Source organism: Danio rerio, chromosome 10, assembly GCF_049306965.1.
Source record: "Danio rerio strain Tuebingen ecotype United States chromosome 10, GRCz12tu, whole genome shotgun sequence".
NCBI lineage: Eukaryota > Metazoa > Chordata > Actinopteri > Cypriniformes > Danionidae > Danio > Danio rerio.
Window position 1 is genome coordinate 18,730,408 of NC_133185.1, and position 18,242 is coordinate 18,748,649.

An 18,242-nucleotide genomic window follows, 5' to 3' on the forward strand; every position below is an offset into this window, starting at 1 on the left:
TTTTCCGACACACTGTTTAAATAGCAAATGCATTTGCGATCATATGTGCGCCCATTGGCATTCTGGTTTAAAAAGGAAGGCGTTCTGAGGTGCATTGCTAGCGTGTTGTTATTTTGAGAAACTATAATAGATTTTTCAATAGACCAAAACAAAGCCAGTCTAAAGTCGAGCACAGAGCGCGTTAGTTATGCGCCTCGCTTACACACTGCTTACTACATACAAGATGTAGAGCAATACGCAAATATCTTTACAAATGAAAAATAATTAAAATATTAAGGATATATATATATATATATATATAGAATAAAATAAGAATATAAATAGGATATAAACATAAAGGGTTAAAATATTACAAAGCATATTTTCTAGCCTACATATATTTAAAAACCACTGCCTTCATGTCTTCTTCATCTCGGGAAGCTTTTTACTTCATTCATAACAATTTGCTTTTGTATAATGTTATTATTATTAGCAGTATTATTTATTATATCCATATTTATATTTGATTTATTAAAAATAATCTTAGATTTGTCCACTTGTCAGGTTTTAAATCATATGGGGCACAACATGTGTTTTAGGATATAACTCAGGTTTTTGAACACACTTCGTTATTATTGTTCATTTATTCGTTTGCTGGAAATTATAACTGAATTTAGAAATAGTTTAGAAACAAATCTTTGCACTTAACAAACAAAATTAATTATTTATAGGCTAATTGATATCTGTGCGTACAAGGTTTCCCTATCCACGAAAGTGAAAGTAGATTATGAGATGCCTTATCTCTCATTCTCGTGCTGCAAATGTTCTGTTTAAATGTTTTATTGCTAGTGAAATGCTCGGTTTTTTCCACTTACACTTACTTTACGTCATGTAAATAGCGAATGCGTTTATGGCGTGACGCGACTGGCTCTTAAAGAGAATGGGAGATGAGACTCTGATTGGTTTATTCTCAAAACACACCTTTGACACATTAAGAAAATAAGTTCAACCTTTTTAGATCATGCGCGCAAAGTGGATTTTTCCATCCTTATATTAGCAAAAGTGGATTCTGACATGCCCTGAAAGTGTTTGTGCCCTGCGCTTTGCACTTGGGCATAGACCGTCAAAATAGAGCCCTTAATGACAGTTGACATATGTAAGCAAAATTTCATTCATATTCAAGACGTGTCATGACATGATAATAAAGGTTTTATGGCAGTCTTATGAACACTCATTCAAGTAAAGCATTAATCATTAGTTTAATGCAATAACTATATTATAGCAAAGTTATTCTCTGGAAGTAAATATTATTATAATATAATGCTATGTATTGAAATGTGTTGACGACATATTGGATAATGTCGTACCTACACAGTTTCTCCCATCAGGTGAAAGCTTAAATCCAGAGTTGCAGATGCACTGAAAGCTTCCCTCAGTGTTCAGACAGCGGCCGTTCTTACAGAGCACTCCATTCTGAAGACATTCATCAATATCTACATACGAGCACATAAAAGAATATAGCTTCATCACAGAAAGGTCTTCATCTTTGGGAGAACTGCCCGCATTTCTTAAAGTAGCTTTATGATTACCTACATTGTCATAGTTTATGTTAAGTTAAATTTGTTAATTAGCCTGATATGGTAATTTTTTGGTTTATTTACATTTAACATTGTGATAACCAGAGTGACGGTTGGAATGAAAAATGAAATATAGAATTATTGCATATTCTCACCTATGCAGGTTTGTTTGCCTGGAACCCTAAGAAAGCCTGTGTGGCATCTGCAGTAGTAGGAACCAGGAGTGTTGATGCAGTTTCCATTAGCACAGGGGTCAAACTCACACTCATCTACATCTGAAAAGAAACACCAGATCACTCATTTCAATCATTGAATGCAGTTTTTTGTGGACAACTTTTTTCTGATTTGCATTTTGTTTTGTTTTTTGTGTGTGTGGTTCGTTCAGATTCTTAAACATTTATAATTATTTTGTTATTCTATACACACTGTAGGCAAAAGACAAATAAAGTGGCCTGTAATTGTTTTAGAGAAATTATAGTGATTTTTTAAAAAAAGGCAATGGCAAACAGAAATCCATACGAAATATATTTAAGTAAAACACAAATCAAACCAAAATCCAGGCACAACTAATGGTGCTTTCAAACATGACGGATAAATCATATTTATGAGTTAAACCCACATGAATGCCACCACCAAGTCATTAAGATAGTAAAACTCTCCCTTTTCTTCCATGATTTTGTTTCCTGTGCCTTTAATGCTAGTCCTCCCCGCCCATCTATGGCTGCGTCAGACAAACAGCACAGTGACAGACATAAGGGAAAGCAGCTCTCACATAACATTTGTGAGAAATAATACAGTAAGAACTTTCCCAATGATTATTAGATGTATTTGTTGTGGAGTTAACTTAAGCCTTCCTGCAATGATGAGTCATACACAATGCCTTTACAAAGATCATGCACACACAGACACACACACACACACACACACACACACACACACACACACACACACACACACACACACACACACACACACACACACACACACACACACACACACAGCAAAAAAGAGACTTGTCTTTACATCACTCCAGTATGACTGTGGACACACTATACTTGCACACTAGTGATGCGAGGATGGGGGTTATATCAGCGGGCGCTGCGGATAATCTGCGGATCGGGCGGGTCGGGAAATAAAAAATACATTATGATTCATTGCAGGTGGGTTGCGAGTGGATGTAGTGGGACATGGCAGTGGACCAGCGAAAAAACAGAGAGTGAGCTTTGCAGATAATAATGGATGACGTGCAAGAGTACTTTTATTTAGAGGAGTCATCAGAGGAAAATCTGCTATCAATCAAGGAGAAACAACATTGCTTATTTACACAACTGCAGTGCCTTGCGAGGAGAATATTATTCATTCCTACAACAAGCGGCGAAAGCAAATGCTCATTCAGTGCAGCTGGCCTGGGTTTTGAAGGCGATGAGGAATCGCCCGAATTTAGGCAAAGTAGATGCTATTCTGTTTTTGCACAGTGCAAAAAAGGCCAAGTAAACACCACATAGCTGCGGTTTAGGCTGAAGTGGCACCCTTTTTGTTATCTTGTTCCTGTATCTGTAAAAGCTAAAATGTCCTATTTTTACTTTCTTTATTTGAAAATGAAGAAAAGTGTTATCCAAAGACAAACGTTTGTTTTTATAAATAAATATTCATTTAAAATGTTTATGATTAACATAGGCTATTATTTTGCTATCAGAGATGTGCAGATTAGCTCACTGAATCTGCTATATCCACGATGTCTGATCATTATGCCCAAAACAAAGAATTAGAACTATTAAAGTGACGATCGGATGCGGGTCGGGTGCGGATATATATATCAGATAAAAGTATATGTGCTGGCGGGTGGCAGGTGGATGATTACTATGAAACCGCGGATTCAGGTGTCATTTCATAATTCTTTACTTTACTTTTCGGTCTTCCTTTCTTATAAGCAGAGTTATCAAATCCTCCTGTACTTCCTTGTCATTTATCAAAAGAAGGTACACTGCCATCTTGTGCCAATAAAAAAGTGACTTGATGGCACTTGATGTTAATTATGGCTTATCAGCTCAAGTACCAACACCCAGGAGAACATGAACACCATTAACAGCCATAAAAAACTAAAATTTAAGCTGTATCCGAAGCCATGCCCCTGAAAGTCCATGTGAACCAGAAGTTGCTGAGAATTTTATTTTAGTATTTTGATGTACTTCCAACTAAAATTAAATATTAAGCAGGGTGTGTGGCTTTTATTCCAAGTAGAAATTAGTAAGAAGGACATGGTTAAGAACTTTAAGGCTGAAGCAGTCAAACTGACATCAAGAGGGAGAAGCACTACTCCAATCGCTGAAACAAATGATGAGACATTGACTGAAGATCACCAAAATGTTTTTTGTGGATTAACTTGTATGGATTAATTGCTCACTTAATGAATAACAACATGTGCTTGCAAAATAAACATTGTGCAGTTTTTTATCACATGATCTTTTGCTCTACTTGAGGGAGCAGCCAGAAGGTGCGTTCCAAATCGCATTCTTATGCACTATTCTACGCCATTTTGTAGTATAAATATTGTAAATAGTGCGTTCATACTGAAAACTTAAAAAATATTAAGTGCACTTTAATTACCAGGATGATGCACTCATTCAACCGATAATTTGAAGTGTGGAATTATGGACACTTCAAGCACTTAACGACCATGGCTTTGCTCATGTAGCAGAAGGGGCGGAGCTATCAAGCGCACATGTTGGATAATTTTATTTATTTTAGATCATGAAAGCAAAATTCTCCTACGATAGTGATTATAGCGCCTCCCAATGGTAAATACAGTTATACTCATGGCAGGTATTATTTGGTACTTTGGTCATTTATTTCACTATTTTGGCAACCGTCAAACATCATCAGGGAAATGCTTTAAATTTTCGCTTGGTAAAAAAAACATAAGTGTTCCATTTGGGACGTCACTACATTCATAAACTATGCTGTTGAGTGCATAGTGTATAGTGTGCCGTTTGGAACGTAGCTATTGTGCCTGAAACCATCAACATTCTGATGTGCACTCAATAAATCCCACAATGCACCGCAATAACAAGTGTACAACACTTAATAGCTGCGTCCCAAAAGGCACAATGAGTGCACTTATGCACTATATACTTATGCACTTACACACTCAACAGCATAGTATATGTACTGTATATAGTGACGTCCCAATTGGAACACTAACGTTTTTTTTACTAAGCGGAAATTCAAACCGTTTCCCTGATGACGTTTGCGAAATCAATGAAATAAACAACCGAATCATCAAATAATACCTGCCGTGAGTATAACCGCATGCACCATCGGGAGGTGCAATAATCACTCTCGTAGGAGAATTTTGCTTTCACCATTAAAAAAAATAAAGTTATCCAACATGTGCGCTTGATGGCTCCGCCCCTTCCGCTACATGAGCAAACCTGCGGTCGTTGAATGCGTGAAGTGTTCATCATTACACACTTCTTTTTACCGGCTGAATGAGTGCATCATCCGGGTAATTAAAGTGCACTTATTATTTATAGAGTTTTCGGTGTAAACACACTACTTACACTATACTACAAAATGGTGTGGAATAGTGCATATGTATGCGATTTGGGACGCAGCTAGACTTTAGACAATACCCTAAATGCCCTACAAGAATTTGTGTGAGCTGTGACAGAAATTACCTGAGCACTCTCCTCTGTTGTCTTCTTTGAATCCGGTGTTACAGTCACATCGGTAGTCAGACTCCATGGGAATACAGCGTCCATTCAGACACAAATTAGGAAGCAAACGGCACCTGTTCACAGTCTCATTCACACTAACTGCAAACAAAATAAAAACTCATCAAATCTGCAAGAACATTTTGAAAGCAGATTGTTAGTTCAGCAAAGGCTCTTCATAAGATTTTACTCACCAACAGGTCGTTGTGGTTTAAATCCATTGTCATGCCTTGGGATCTGTGGAATCTGTGGAAACTGCAGAATTTGAGGTGTTTGGCGAATCTGGGGTTTTATTTGTCCATTGCCATTATGTGGGTGAAGTATCTGGTCATTAGGGGAAACACTGAAGCTGCTGTGGTGGTGAGGGCTCATTTCAGGATCCTCCTCATTGTAGCCACTCAGAGCAGAGCCTACCAGACAAATCCTCAAGTATTCATCTATATGAACAGAAGGGAGACAAAAATGTGGGTTTAAGGTATAACAGCAAACTATTCCAACCAAAAATATATGTAACATTATGTCACTAATGTATGTATTAAAAAAATAGAGAAAGAGTGTACAATATTATGCATTAGTCTGTGTAAATGTTAATCCATTTGCTTCACTTTAACTAAATAATATACACTGTTAAAGGTGCAGTAGATAATCTGCCACAATGCTAGCCTGTTAGCATAGATCTCTGAAACACCGCCCCTCCCCTGCCCTCCAAAGCCACGCCTCCTGAAAGCACAAAGCACACTTACCGAATGACAGCAGAACCCTCTCTCATGTGTTGAGCTAATGCTTGGTTGGCGTCTTGTTGGAATTACACTCATTATTACACTCATTTCTAAGCCATGCAATTTCTGACCGAATATTCAGAGTGGTAAACACCATAAGGAGCACGTCGCAGGTTGTCATTGTTAAAAAATGAGCCAATATGAATATAAAACCATCTTAAGCTCAGTAAATCAAGCTAGGTGGAATAGTGCTATTTTCTGATGTTTTGTTGTTAAACGAAATAAGAATCTACATTATCGATGCTGTAAAATGTCCTTCTGAAACTGAAAATACTCACATCAATCTTTCACCAGAAGATTTCAGTTTCTGAACAACACTTCAGTGCCTATAACCCATTCATAACCGCCCAGTCTACATCAGCTCTGTGTTGCAAAAAAAGTTTCAAAACAGAACATTATCTGTCTAACGCTCCATTCACATGGGGCTTCAGCGTCAACGCTTGACTGAAGGCGTGTCTGAAGTTGGGGCTGAAGCGATCGTCATAGAAGCGTCAGCCAATGATAGGCCACTGTCTAGCTGGTGTTTTTGCATACAGCTATCAGATTGGCTGACGCTTCCGTCGGCGCTTGAAAAGTTGAGCTAGTCCCAACTTCTGCAGCAAGCCACACTCTAAAGCAGGGCTGACGGATCCACAATGCAGTTCGGCAATGCCTGATGTCACCCATTCAAAGTGAATGGGAAGCGTTGACGCTGAAGCCCCATGTGTATGGGGCGTAAGAGAAATACTTCAGCCATGGTGTCATCCTTCCTCCAGCGTGCAAAAGTAACTCCAATATTGATTCAGGAGTTTAAAAAAAAGTTTAGATTCAGCATGTTTTTACTGCTCGCTCTCGATCACTATCACTCTCATGAACGCGCAAACACGGCAGAGCTGCGTACAAACAGGTGTGCAGAAGCTCGAATTGGCATTTGCTAACAGACAGTTTGAGCTTCGTATAAGAATTATGGGAATTATCGGCCGGACATTTTAATTGGACAAACATTTTTTAGTCTTATGCCTTACCCAGAATATAAAAATACATAAAAATGCATTTAGATGATTTACTTTAATGAGTGATATTGGAATGTGAGGAGACTTTCAACCAGAACAACAAAAATGTTTCAGAAGATAATCACCTACTGCAAATTTAACTCTTGCTATAGATTATGTGGTAAATAACTTTAAAATAGCCAGCGCTTTGCTGTAATCAAAGGAAACAGTATTTTACTGTAAAACAAGTAGCATTTGTTTGAAATTGTGCAGCGCAAAGAATAAAGTGCAGAAATTTACTTGATGTACCCATCACAGGTAGTAACTGTGCAAAGAAAGTTTAAATTACTGTTCATTGATTATTGTCTCATCTACTCTGATGCTTATGTTGATATTTATAGAGCAGTGCAATAATCTTAAGGCAGAAAACAATGATTTAGGCATTAACCCACAATCCGCTCTGCCTCTCAAATCTTCCACCGTACATGGCGTGCAACTGGACATACTGGTAACAGCGAAATTACAATCCACAGAAATAAGTGGTCAGCCGGTAAGCCCAAAATTGAATGGCATCATACAGTCTCATAACGTTCATTTTAAAGATGAAATACAGCCATACTATTCTCAGATTACATATTTCGTGATCTCCAGAAATGTATATAGGGGTACTGTATGTTTTCAGAACGAGACTATGTTGACACAGATAGTCTTATTGTTGCCAGTTAGTTGTTTTTTTTTAAATATTTCTTACAGTGGCTAACTGGCAGCAGTGTTGACAGTATTCCACGGTAAAAAAAAAAAAAAAGTCCATTAATAAGACAATTTAACACACAAACACACTATACTGTTTCTACAATTTAAAGTAGATACCCTAATATTATCTTTACTTGCACTACTTCTAACAATGCAACAAATAGATGAACTATTTGTCAGCTGTGTATTCAGACTAACATGTACAGTTGAAGACAAAATGATTAGCCCTTCAGTGAAATTGTAATCCTTTTTACAATATTTTTAGTAATGTTTAACCCATCAACAAATTTTGACTCCTAATTAATTGTCACTTTAAAAAATATTTAATAAAAAAATACAAAATTTTTATTTGGGCTATTAATTTTGCCTTTACATATTTTTAATATTGAGCATCAGGTATTTAATTAAGCAACTGAAACATAAATATTTGAGACAACAACTACACAACAACATAAAAGGGGTTATATACACCAGTAAACATAAACAAGATAACACAAAACATGTGTGAACTAACTAATACCAAAGGAAACTAACAAGAAGTGGAAAAAATGAGAACAATGGAAACCAGGTCAAACTAAACCGAACTATAGATGTTTGTTTTTATTGCTTGGAACTATTATTGTGTCCAGTAACATCAGAAAGTTACACAAATGGAATAATTGATGGAGAATGTCTTTGTGATAATCATTTTTATAATCTTTTAATCTTTTTGATAATCAGCTAATCTTTATTAATCGATTTATTTGTTCTCTTAAAATTCAATTAATCATTTTAAATAAGAGAATTTGTGTAAAATACATACATTCAATTCATCTTTTTTTCTATGAGCTTTTACAATGTAGAATGTGTCAAAGCAGCTTAACATAGATGAGTCAAGTTTTCACAGTTGTAAATCACCTCTCCCATGTAAAAAAAAAAAAAGTAGCATCACATGAAAAAACAAAACAAAAAAACAAAGCAAAGGTTGAAAAGAGTTATATAATCACCTGATCCTGGTACAGGACACATTTCATGAGTTGTTCTTTGACTCCAGCACCGGCCACGATCACAGCAGCACTGGATTTTATTGAAACGTCCGCTGATTTCATGAGCACAGCGTCCATTCACAACTGACGCAAAGCAGATCCCTGTGTGCTGGTCTGAAATACACACAAACACACTATTCTAAAACACTCAAGATATGTGCAATGTGTATTTATATAGTAGGCTTGGGCATTATCCAAATGTGTTACCATCAAACTTCCTACATATTTTACCTCGATATATGGTAATACCATGCATGATAAAAAAATTATGACGTAAGGCTCAGACAGCATCACAAAGCTGTTAGCTTGTGCCTAAACCATTTATAAACTGAATACATTATATGTGACTTTTGGTTCGAGTTATTTCCATGTCTCGCCGTCACCTTTTTGTTGCTCAATTTGCAAATTGCCCCGTTCGTATTTACTGCCTCTCTCTTCTTGTTTGATCGAAACCTGAAATACAACTAAACTGCAGAAGTTTCGTTCTTTTTCAAGACCAGGGGCCACTTGCGTTGAATTATTACTAAAACATTGCGTACAGACAAAGATGTAAATGTGCGTACGCAGTAAAAAATTCAGATGTATGAAACACTGAATCCCACGTATTTTCTCTTTGTACATCCGAATTAACGTGAAACTGAGCGCAACATGCATAAGTGCAAATTCCTTCTTTGCCTCCTCCCCCTTATGAATATGGTAATGACTCCATTTTGGCAAAACCAAACAAAAAAGCAATGGCAAAAGCAAGCAAGAAGAGAAACTTCACAGAATGTGAATTGGAGTGAAACAGTATTATTTGCAAGTTTGTCCTCCGGAATTATTAACAAAAGAAAAAAAATAGAGTGGGAGAGTTTAGCTGACGCAGTTAACGCAGTGGGGTCTGAACATCGCACTGTGAACGAATTAAAAAAAGAAATGGTCCGATGTAAAGGTGCAGGTTAAGAGGAGAACAACAGCACACCACAAAGTGTGGAGGGAACAGGCGGGGGAGCAGGGGATGCTGAACTAACACCCTTTGAGGAGAGCGTTACCTCAATTGTGTGCGACACTTTACTGTCTGGAGTAGTATCCGTGTCTGTGGGAGACACAGATGTATTGAGGAACACTTTGTTAGGGAGGTATTTGGCTTATTCTTTGCGTACGAGCTGGCGCAGCCACTTAAATCTTTTTCATATCAGGACATCTTTGGCTGTCAGCAGAAGTTTTCTGGTTTGGAGGCTTCAGGGGGGTGTGAACACAATATCCATCTCACAGCTAAAGCTAAGTCGTAAAATGGGTCACGCAACAAGGCATTGCTCGCAAACAAAGCAGCAAATCTACATCAAAAGAGCTGAAAAAATAATCCAGTCCAAGTTTAGACCTCATTCTGAGTAAAATGCTGTGGTGAGAGCTGTGCAAATGTCTTCTAGTATGATCTGAGAGATTGATAAGATAAAAATGATTACGTTAATAGTAAATAATAATAGTTATTACAGCTAAGGGCGAGTCAGTGATGCAGTAGGTAGTGCTGTAACCCCACAGCAAGAAGGTCGCTGGTTTGAACCTCGGCTCGGTTGGTGTTTCTGTGTGGAGTTTGCACATTCTCCCTGCCTTCGCGTGGGTTTCCTCCCGGTGCTCTGGTTTCCTCCACAGTCCAAAGACATGCAGTAAAGGTGAATTGGGTAGGCTAAATTGTCCGTAGCGTGTAAATGTGTGTGGATGTTTCCCAGAGATGGGTTGCGGCTGGAAGGGCATGCGCTGTGTAAAAACTTGCCTGATAAGTTGGCGGTTCATTCCGCTGTGGTGACCCCAGATTAATAAAGAGACTAAGCCGACAAGAAAATGAATAAATTACAGCTAAAAGGGGATCTGCATGCATCTGAATTATGCAACGTAGGCTATCCCCCTATACATTTGTTACCCCACAGCTTTTCTACCTTGGCTTTATTGTTTGTTAAATAAAATTAAAAACGGTGCGGAATGTCATGTGATGTTGTTCATCTGAGGACCATACAGCTTTTTATTATGTCCTAATATGGAACATTATAAAATTCAATAGGGTAACTTTGTCACAGGACTGTATATCCTTCATTTACACACATATTGAAGCTCAAACAAGGCTGCTAAGATACTTTGAAGTATTGAGTGTATCGATGTATGATCCTACAGTGACTAGTTGTGTATTAATCAATTCTACAAGCAGATAAAAGTATAGACTGTACGCAACAGGAAATTGCTTTGAACAGAACCATTCCACAGCATCTGTGCTTATGGATGCGGTTTGGACATGTGCTTTCATTAAAATCAAAGGATACTCCAAAGGAGAATTCCTCAGACATGATGGAGAGACGGACAGATCCACACATGCTCTGGCGCTGATCTGTAGTTATATACAGTCTAGAGGAGGTCACAGAGTTCCACTCTCTGTACTTCCTCCTCTGCCCATATGCCCGCGTTAACAAAAAAGGCTTGCATGCAGCTTTGGTTCTCTTTTGTTTGTGGCTCTGAATCTTTAGTCATTTCTGCTAAATATCTCACAAATGGCCCAACCTCAGATGCATCGGCCAGTCACAACATTTAAATGACCTGTCTGTTGGAGACGATATCACAAAAAACACTCTGACATTCAGTGTTAGTCTGCCTCCAGCTACCTGATTTGCAGTGCATCAGTAAAGTATTCCTAGCGCTTCACTTTTTTCTACATTTTTTATGTTACAGCCTTATTCCAAAATGGATTAAATTCATTTATTTCCTCAAAATTCTACACACAATACCCCATAATGTATGGGGAGCCACATCACAATATATATATATATATATATATATATATATATATATATATATATATATATATATATATATATATATATATATATATATGTTTTTTTTGTCCTTTTTACTTTTTCGTCCGATCACACTTTAAATTGAATTGAAAGTGAAACCATAGTGTACACAACATTTAACTTGCTGCATCACAAATACCAAAATTTTTACAATTTATAAATATTTAATCACTTTCTGGCCAATGGATATTATTCATATATATATATATATATATATATATATATATATATATATATATATATATATATATATATATATATATATATATATATATATATATATATATATATATATATATATATATATATAAATTGTTATAAATATAACACTATATTATATATATATAAATAGTAATTACATTTTAATCTTTAAGTTAAGTGTCCCTTTAAGGCCTGTGACTGTGTGAACTTTTCAATATTTCAAATTTTAAAACATCCGGCCACAAGAAATTTTTGGTAACTTTAATAAAGATTAAATAATATACAATGAAGACTATGCAGTGTTGATTATTCAACATCTGTACTGGAATAGTAAATACCTGAAAACTATAATTCACTTTTGTCTTTACTATGTTTTATTTATCTATGCTTGTAATTAATTTGTTATGTATTACTCGAGATTCACTCCTCTACACAATCCCCCCAATCAACCCAAATAAACCTGGTAAATCCTCTGGTGAAATTGTATTCACATTGCAATAAATATCACAGAAATACAAACTATCGTAAAGTCAGATTTTTCCAATATCATGCAGCCCTAATTCAAGTATACAGAAATTTGTGAAACGAATTTCTATGACTTTTCCAAAACTTTTTCAAGCCTGGAAAATGCCATGTTAAAATTCCATGACTTTACCAGGTTTTAATGACCATATGAAGCCTGTATATAAGAAAATGTATACCATTTCATTTGTTTTGAAAAGGGACAACTTAGTTTTTTGGACAGAAGGTTATACACAAATTAGTACTGTGCTACTGTAAATACAGTACTAATTTATTTAATCAGTGATTATCTCCTTTACATGTCAGTGTTTTTAATATTCAACTGTAGCTTGGTTATTCCCAAACACATTTATAATGTACCTCCAGCACAGCACATTTAGCATTTCTTGTGTCTGACACAACAATTTTTAGGTCTTGGAATCTTTACTATTAAGCTTTTGAAGGAGACATGTGATTTGCAGCGCTGGAAAGTGTGTGGGATCCTCTGTTATAGCTAATCTGTGTATTTTAAGATAGATAGATTGATAGGTAGGTAGGTTCTTTTTTTCTATTTGGAAAGTTGGATTGCAAATTATAGGTTGAGGTGTGAATCTTTGTGATGTCTGCCTAAACACAAAATTCATCACATGCTTCAGCAAGCTCTCCATGATACTATACAAAGAACACACAAATACAGACTATAAGTACTTAAATGTCTTTGATACAGAGCTTAAGAACTCACCAAGACAGCGAGTCCGGTCTGCAGACAGCACATATCCAGAAGGACACACACAGGAGAAACTGCCCGCCGAATTAATGCAGTGTCCCGCTTCACACGCACGTTCAATGGTGGAGCATTCATCCACATCTAAGCGATTTCACACATTGAAATGTATCATTTATTCTGAAGTACACTTTATTTCCATTTCTAAAGTTGGTTTGTTGCTATTTTCTTCCTACATGACAGGGGAAAAGCATGAGATAAGTGGCTTTAATGAAAGGGATCAGCTAGAATGTGTGTGATCAAAGGAGAAAAATGTTTCATCTCAATTTTAACCTCCTGGTCACAAAATAACTGTAATTTTCTTTATCATCAGTGAGTAGTGCTCAGACTATTACAGTGATGTTTAATAAATTCCATATTGTCAGGATTTTACACTGAAGTCTCTAAATTTTCTTAATATTTTGTGTCATGTTTACCACTACATAATGAATTGTATGTTACTTACCCTCGCACTTCAAAATGCTCACATGCTGTTGGTAACCGACAGGACACGTGCACTGATATGAACCCAATGTGTTGATGCATCTTCCTCCTTTACACAGATCGGGGACAACCTTGCATTCATCAACATCTAGCCAAAGAGAAAACATTGCATGTTTCTGTATTAACGATTCCCTTATATTAATGCAGCAAAAGTGCTTGCCACAACACAATCTAAGGTAAATGACCGTTTGATTATCAAAACAATGAACTGCAGCTGTTTTAAAAGTTAGAACATTAATAATTTCACACAATGATTAAAATACTGAACTAGTAGAGATGTTACAACCCCCATCTCATTTTAATAATCTAAAAACAATCCTCTTGTTCCATCCAGGTAGAACGGTTTTCCAAACTCTAAAACATCTAGTGCTTATTTAAAATATAGCAGCCTGACTCCTGTGTCAAATCCCTGTCAAATTATATGAAACTACCACCACGCATTCCATAGTTTCAACTTTATGTGTACAAATAAGTCATTTGTGTTTAATTTATGCATTAAAGAGGACCTCTTCTTACAAGACATAAAATACTTTTCTGATGTCCCTAGAGTAACAATTTTGATCGATGTAAACAATAACATAGGTCCTGACATATTTCTTGTTGTACGTTTTAAATTTCCATAGCTTCTGAGAGTCCAAAATGTTCCACATATTGATAAATAATGTTACAATAGCTGTTAGAACATTAAGTTATGATTGTGACAGATATGAAATAGTTTTACAACAGTTAGGAAATGTCCATGGGCCAATGACATCTCCACACTGGAATGGTCTATATGTACAGTAAGTTTCAACTAAACATTCCACACAAATAATTTTCATAAGACTTTGAAACTGACCCTTTTAGGTTTTGATTGTGCCATTTTGGAGACTGACACTTTGTATGAGATTGTGTTCTTTAAAAAAAAAAAAGTGGAGCTACAAATTTCTGTGCATCAGCATAGTAGCAGATTGAAAACAGGACTAATGTTATCTCTGTGAAAACCTGAAAATGTATAATCCCATTTATAATCCTCATAGTCGCTGACAATATCTTCAGCAGGTGAAAACTTCAATGGTGGACAGCTGCTTGTAACTCAGGGCTGTTTATGCTAATGAGGGAGAGATTGTCACTAATGGACGGAGCTTTCCCCCTCTGATAACATGTCAAAGTAAGATTGTTCATTAAAGTGTTTTTAAGTGTGATTATAAAAAATATAATTAATTAATTTTACCATTAGAGGCTGGCTATATTCACACACTGCTGCCACACAACTGTGTTTAAACCCCTTAAAAAAGTGATTTTGGCACTGCATTTTCTCACAACACAAACAAATTAAGGAAAGTCTGCTTTTTTTTAACAACACAGACAAACAGCAAGAAACACAATGGAAAAGTTTCAAGGGGACCCAAAAACGTGATGGACCTGGCTGGGATGTGCATATTGTGCCGTGACTATTGCTCAGTGAAGTTGTAGATAATCTATGAAAGGAGAATTTGTTTATTTTAAAATCCTGATTACATGATTGCCTTTTCTTTTGTATATTATTAGCCTAAATAACAATAACATAAACACTCATGTTTGTCACGTTTTAGGTTCCCCTTGACCCACTGTGAGGAAAGGCAGGTATTTTCTTAATTTGTTTGTGTTGTGAGGATTTACAACATGTGTACTGTAAAACTGACTGAAAGGATTTTTTCTTAATTTGCAGGTGCTTTGTGTAACTGCATGTGTTTTCTTAAAATATTAAGCATATTAAGCTCTCTCGGCCATGGTAGAATAACAATACTGGATGAAAATAAGTAGTGACAAATAAATAATGATTATATAAATGTAATATATTGTTTAACTTTGAGAGTAAAGCTCTCGTATCAACATACTTGACAATCTGAGCCAAAGAGGGCTTGCTAAACAAAATCGGTTTAACAACAAATTAAACCGTGATTTCCTGTGATTTTTTTTTTAACCGATGAGTAACCAGGCATGGACAGTGCTTCAACATAATTCATTCATAGAAACAAAAACGCCCAGAAAGCCGAAATTAATAGATTTGTGCCAAGTATTAGCATAATTGACCCATAACAAAGTTTGTGTGCGTCTTATACCGTTTCTATTCTAATTTGCAGTTAAGTGGAAAAGATAAATAAATTGAAATCAAAGTATGAATCGCAGAAGTGAACAAATAGATTTTCCCTACCAGCAAATATTAATCCGACACCAAATATAAAAGCAGATGCTAACCCGCTATAACATCATCACCAATGATTAAAACTCCAAACGACTGATGAAAACATCAGTGAATTGTAGCTCTGAAATAGCAATGAGATTTATAAATTAATAAAAAACAGCTGCAGGTGAAGTATACTGATTGCAAGTGCTAAGTTTGCAATCATATCTCGGTTTTGGTCTCTTGATATGTAATTTCAAATATTCGTAGCTTGAAACAGATGGAAAATGAAGAAGATGGAATGAAGATGGAAATGAATATGGAAAAGAAGTATGACTACTATTGCGATGGCTTAAACGAAGCAGTGCTCATAATATCGAGCGAAAAAACAAAAGGACAGCTGGAAACATAACCTGGTTTGTATTTTTGTAGGGAACACAGTTCAGATCTTTTTAGAGTAAGAGGTGAGTGAGTTATTGCCGTCTATCACTGAATGTGTCTGGATTATCGAAAACAAAACCAGATTAACCCAACTCTTTTAGCGCCCCTCACAGAGCTTGATCCACGCTGGCATTTCTCCTCTTGGGTTTTAGGTTTTGGACGAGGAAATAAAATATCCACCACCCTGTCCAAACTTCTAGGATACCAGGAATGAGATTTGCACAATTTATATGCACAACGATTTGGCTTGTTTCCCTAGCTCGAAATCTTGACAGACCTCCTGAGCATAGCTAAAGTTGCTAAGACACGATTGGTGTGTAGCTGTTTTAGGGTGTGGCTCAGCGAATTGTGTGGAACCCAGAATTTTTTACAGTGAATATGGTGCTTTACTGCAAATTCTGTCAAATGCAAGATATGTTCATCAAAGCTTCAGTGTCATAAGTAACATCACTAGTATTTGAATAATTGATTGTTTGCTGCCAGCCCTAATCTCTCATTTGTGTTTATGGATTTATCCTTTTACATTACCCTGAACACTACTGTTTGCCACTGTTTGACCCTACCTGTTTGACCATTCTTTTTATAAGAAACGTTCTAAACTGCACATGAATCATCTACTGTTGATCCTATTCAAAACAGTCCACCATTCATTTAGGAGTTTAATGACTTTCTTAAATTCACAGTCCACATTAAAGAGACTCCATGCAGATGTATGGTGAAGAACACCTTGAGACCAGGAGATTTTATTTTAGATTCCTTTTGTTGCACCATTGGCTCCAGTTTAAGACACTTAAGCTTATATAAAAACTTCTTTTTCCGAATCTACATTCCAACCAAAAGTCTGCATTTAGTTAGTGAGCCATGCCATGTGGTACCAACACAAAAAGGGACAAACATTTTCCCTAAACTTGCACAGCTTTTAAATTCATTTAAATTTTCAAGAAATGCCATCAAGATCCAGAGCATTCAAGGACAGAGGGTTAATCAAGGTCAAGGCCAAAGTTCAAAACAATATTTTCTTGGTCTTTGGCTCATTTTATACATCAGCTTTCATCAATTTAGTCTTCTGGTCTGGGTCTTGACTCAGTTTAGGGGCATTCCGAGTTACATTAATCAACTGAATCCCTTCCTACAGATCCCTCAAGAAAGGATGCATGCAAAAGTCACTTTAAAGGATTAGTTACCCGAAAATAAAATTGTAATTATTATTACTGATCCACTGCTGTTCCTGGAAGATCAGGAAGTTCTTGAATAGAATCTAAAATTTCTTAATTTGTGTTCCAAAGATGAAAGAAGGTATAAGAATTTTGCAAAATAAAGGTAATTAAAGACAAAAACTTTCATTTTTGGTTGGACTAATCCCTTAAGGAAGTAATTTTATTTTTTATGATCATCTGATTCTTTTTCACTTTGAGACACTGTATGGTATCATGTTGTTATGGTATTTTCATTCATTCATTCATTTTCTTGTAGGCTTAGTCTCTTTATTAATCCGGGGTCGCCATAGCGGAATGAACCACCAACTTATCCAGCAAGTTTTTACGCAGCGGATGCCCTTCCAGCCACGACCCATCTCTGGGAAACATCCACACACACATTCACACACACACTCATACACTACGGACAATTTAGCTTACCCAATTCACCTGTACCGCATGTCTTTGGACTGTGGGGGAAACCGGAGCACCCGGAGGAAACCCACGCGAATGCAGGGAGAACATGCAAACTCCACATAGAAACGCCATCTGAGCCGAGGTTCGAACCAGCGACCCAGCGACCTTCTTGCTGTGAGGAGACAGCACTACCTACTGCGCCACTGCCTCGCCATTATGGTATTTCATAAGTGAAAATAATGAGATAAATACATTGTCTTTCACCTTTAAGTCTGTCATTCTTATATTCCTGACTTGTTAGAATCACTTTAGATTCCAAGAACAATGTATTTTCTTTAAAACAAAATCCCCAAAATTCTATTAAATTAAAGAACACATTCATAAAAAACTATTACTAAGCATTTCACATGACCTATGTTTTCAACCAAAGTTATAAATGTAACTAGGGTAACCC

The 18,242-nt window shown here is 36.4% G+C and overlaps 1 protein-coding gene across 11 annotated transcripts in view; it reads right to left on the reverse strand.

Moving 5' to 3' along the window:
- fbn2a (fibrillin 2a) overlaps nt 1–18,242 on the reverse strand; it is a 168,160-nt gene that overhangs the window by 132,940 nt on the left and 16,978 nt on the right. For 9 of the 11 annotated variants that reach the window (XR_012386197.1, XR_012386196.1, XR_012386195.1 and 6 more), the window contains 7 exons: nt 13,551–13,676; nt 13,064–13,189; nt 8,759–8,911; nt 5,464–5,706; nt 5,234–5,371; nt 1,712–1,831; nt 1,347–1,472 (listed from right to left, as the gene is read on the reverse strand). Coding sequence is in view for 6 of the 11 variants with exons in the window: in XM_073914544.1 (XP_073770645.1) it covers nt 1,347–1,472; nt 1,712–1,831; nt 5,234–5,371; nt 5,464–5,706; nt 8,759–8,911; nt 13,064–13,189; nt 13,551–13,676 (1,032 nt within the window). In the remaining 5 variants the exon portion in view is untranslated. Of the gene's footprint in view, nt 1–1,346; nt 1,473–1,711; nt 1,832–5,233; nt 5,372–5,463; nt 5,707–8,758; nt 8,912–13,063; nt 13,190–13,550; nt 13,677–18,242 lie in introns of those variants that run through there. The other 2 variants (XM_073914545.1, XM_073914546.1) reach the window with 2 other exon arrangements.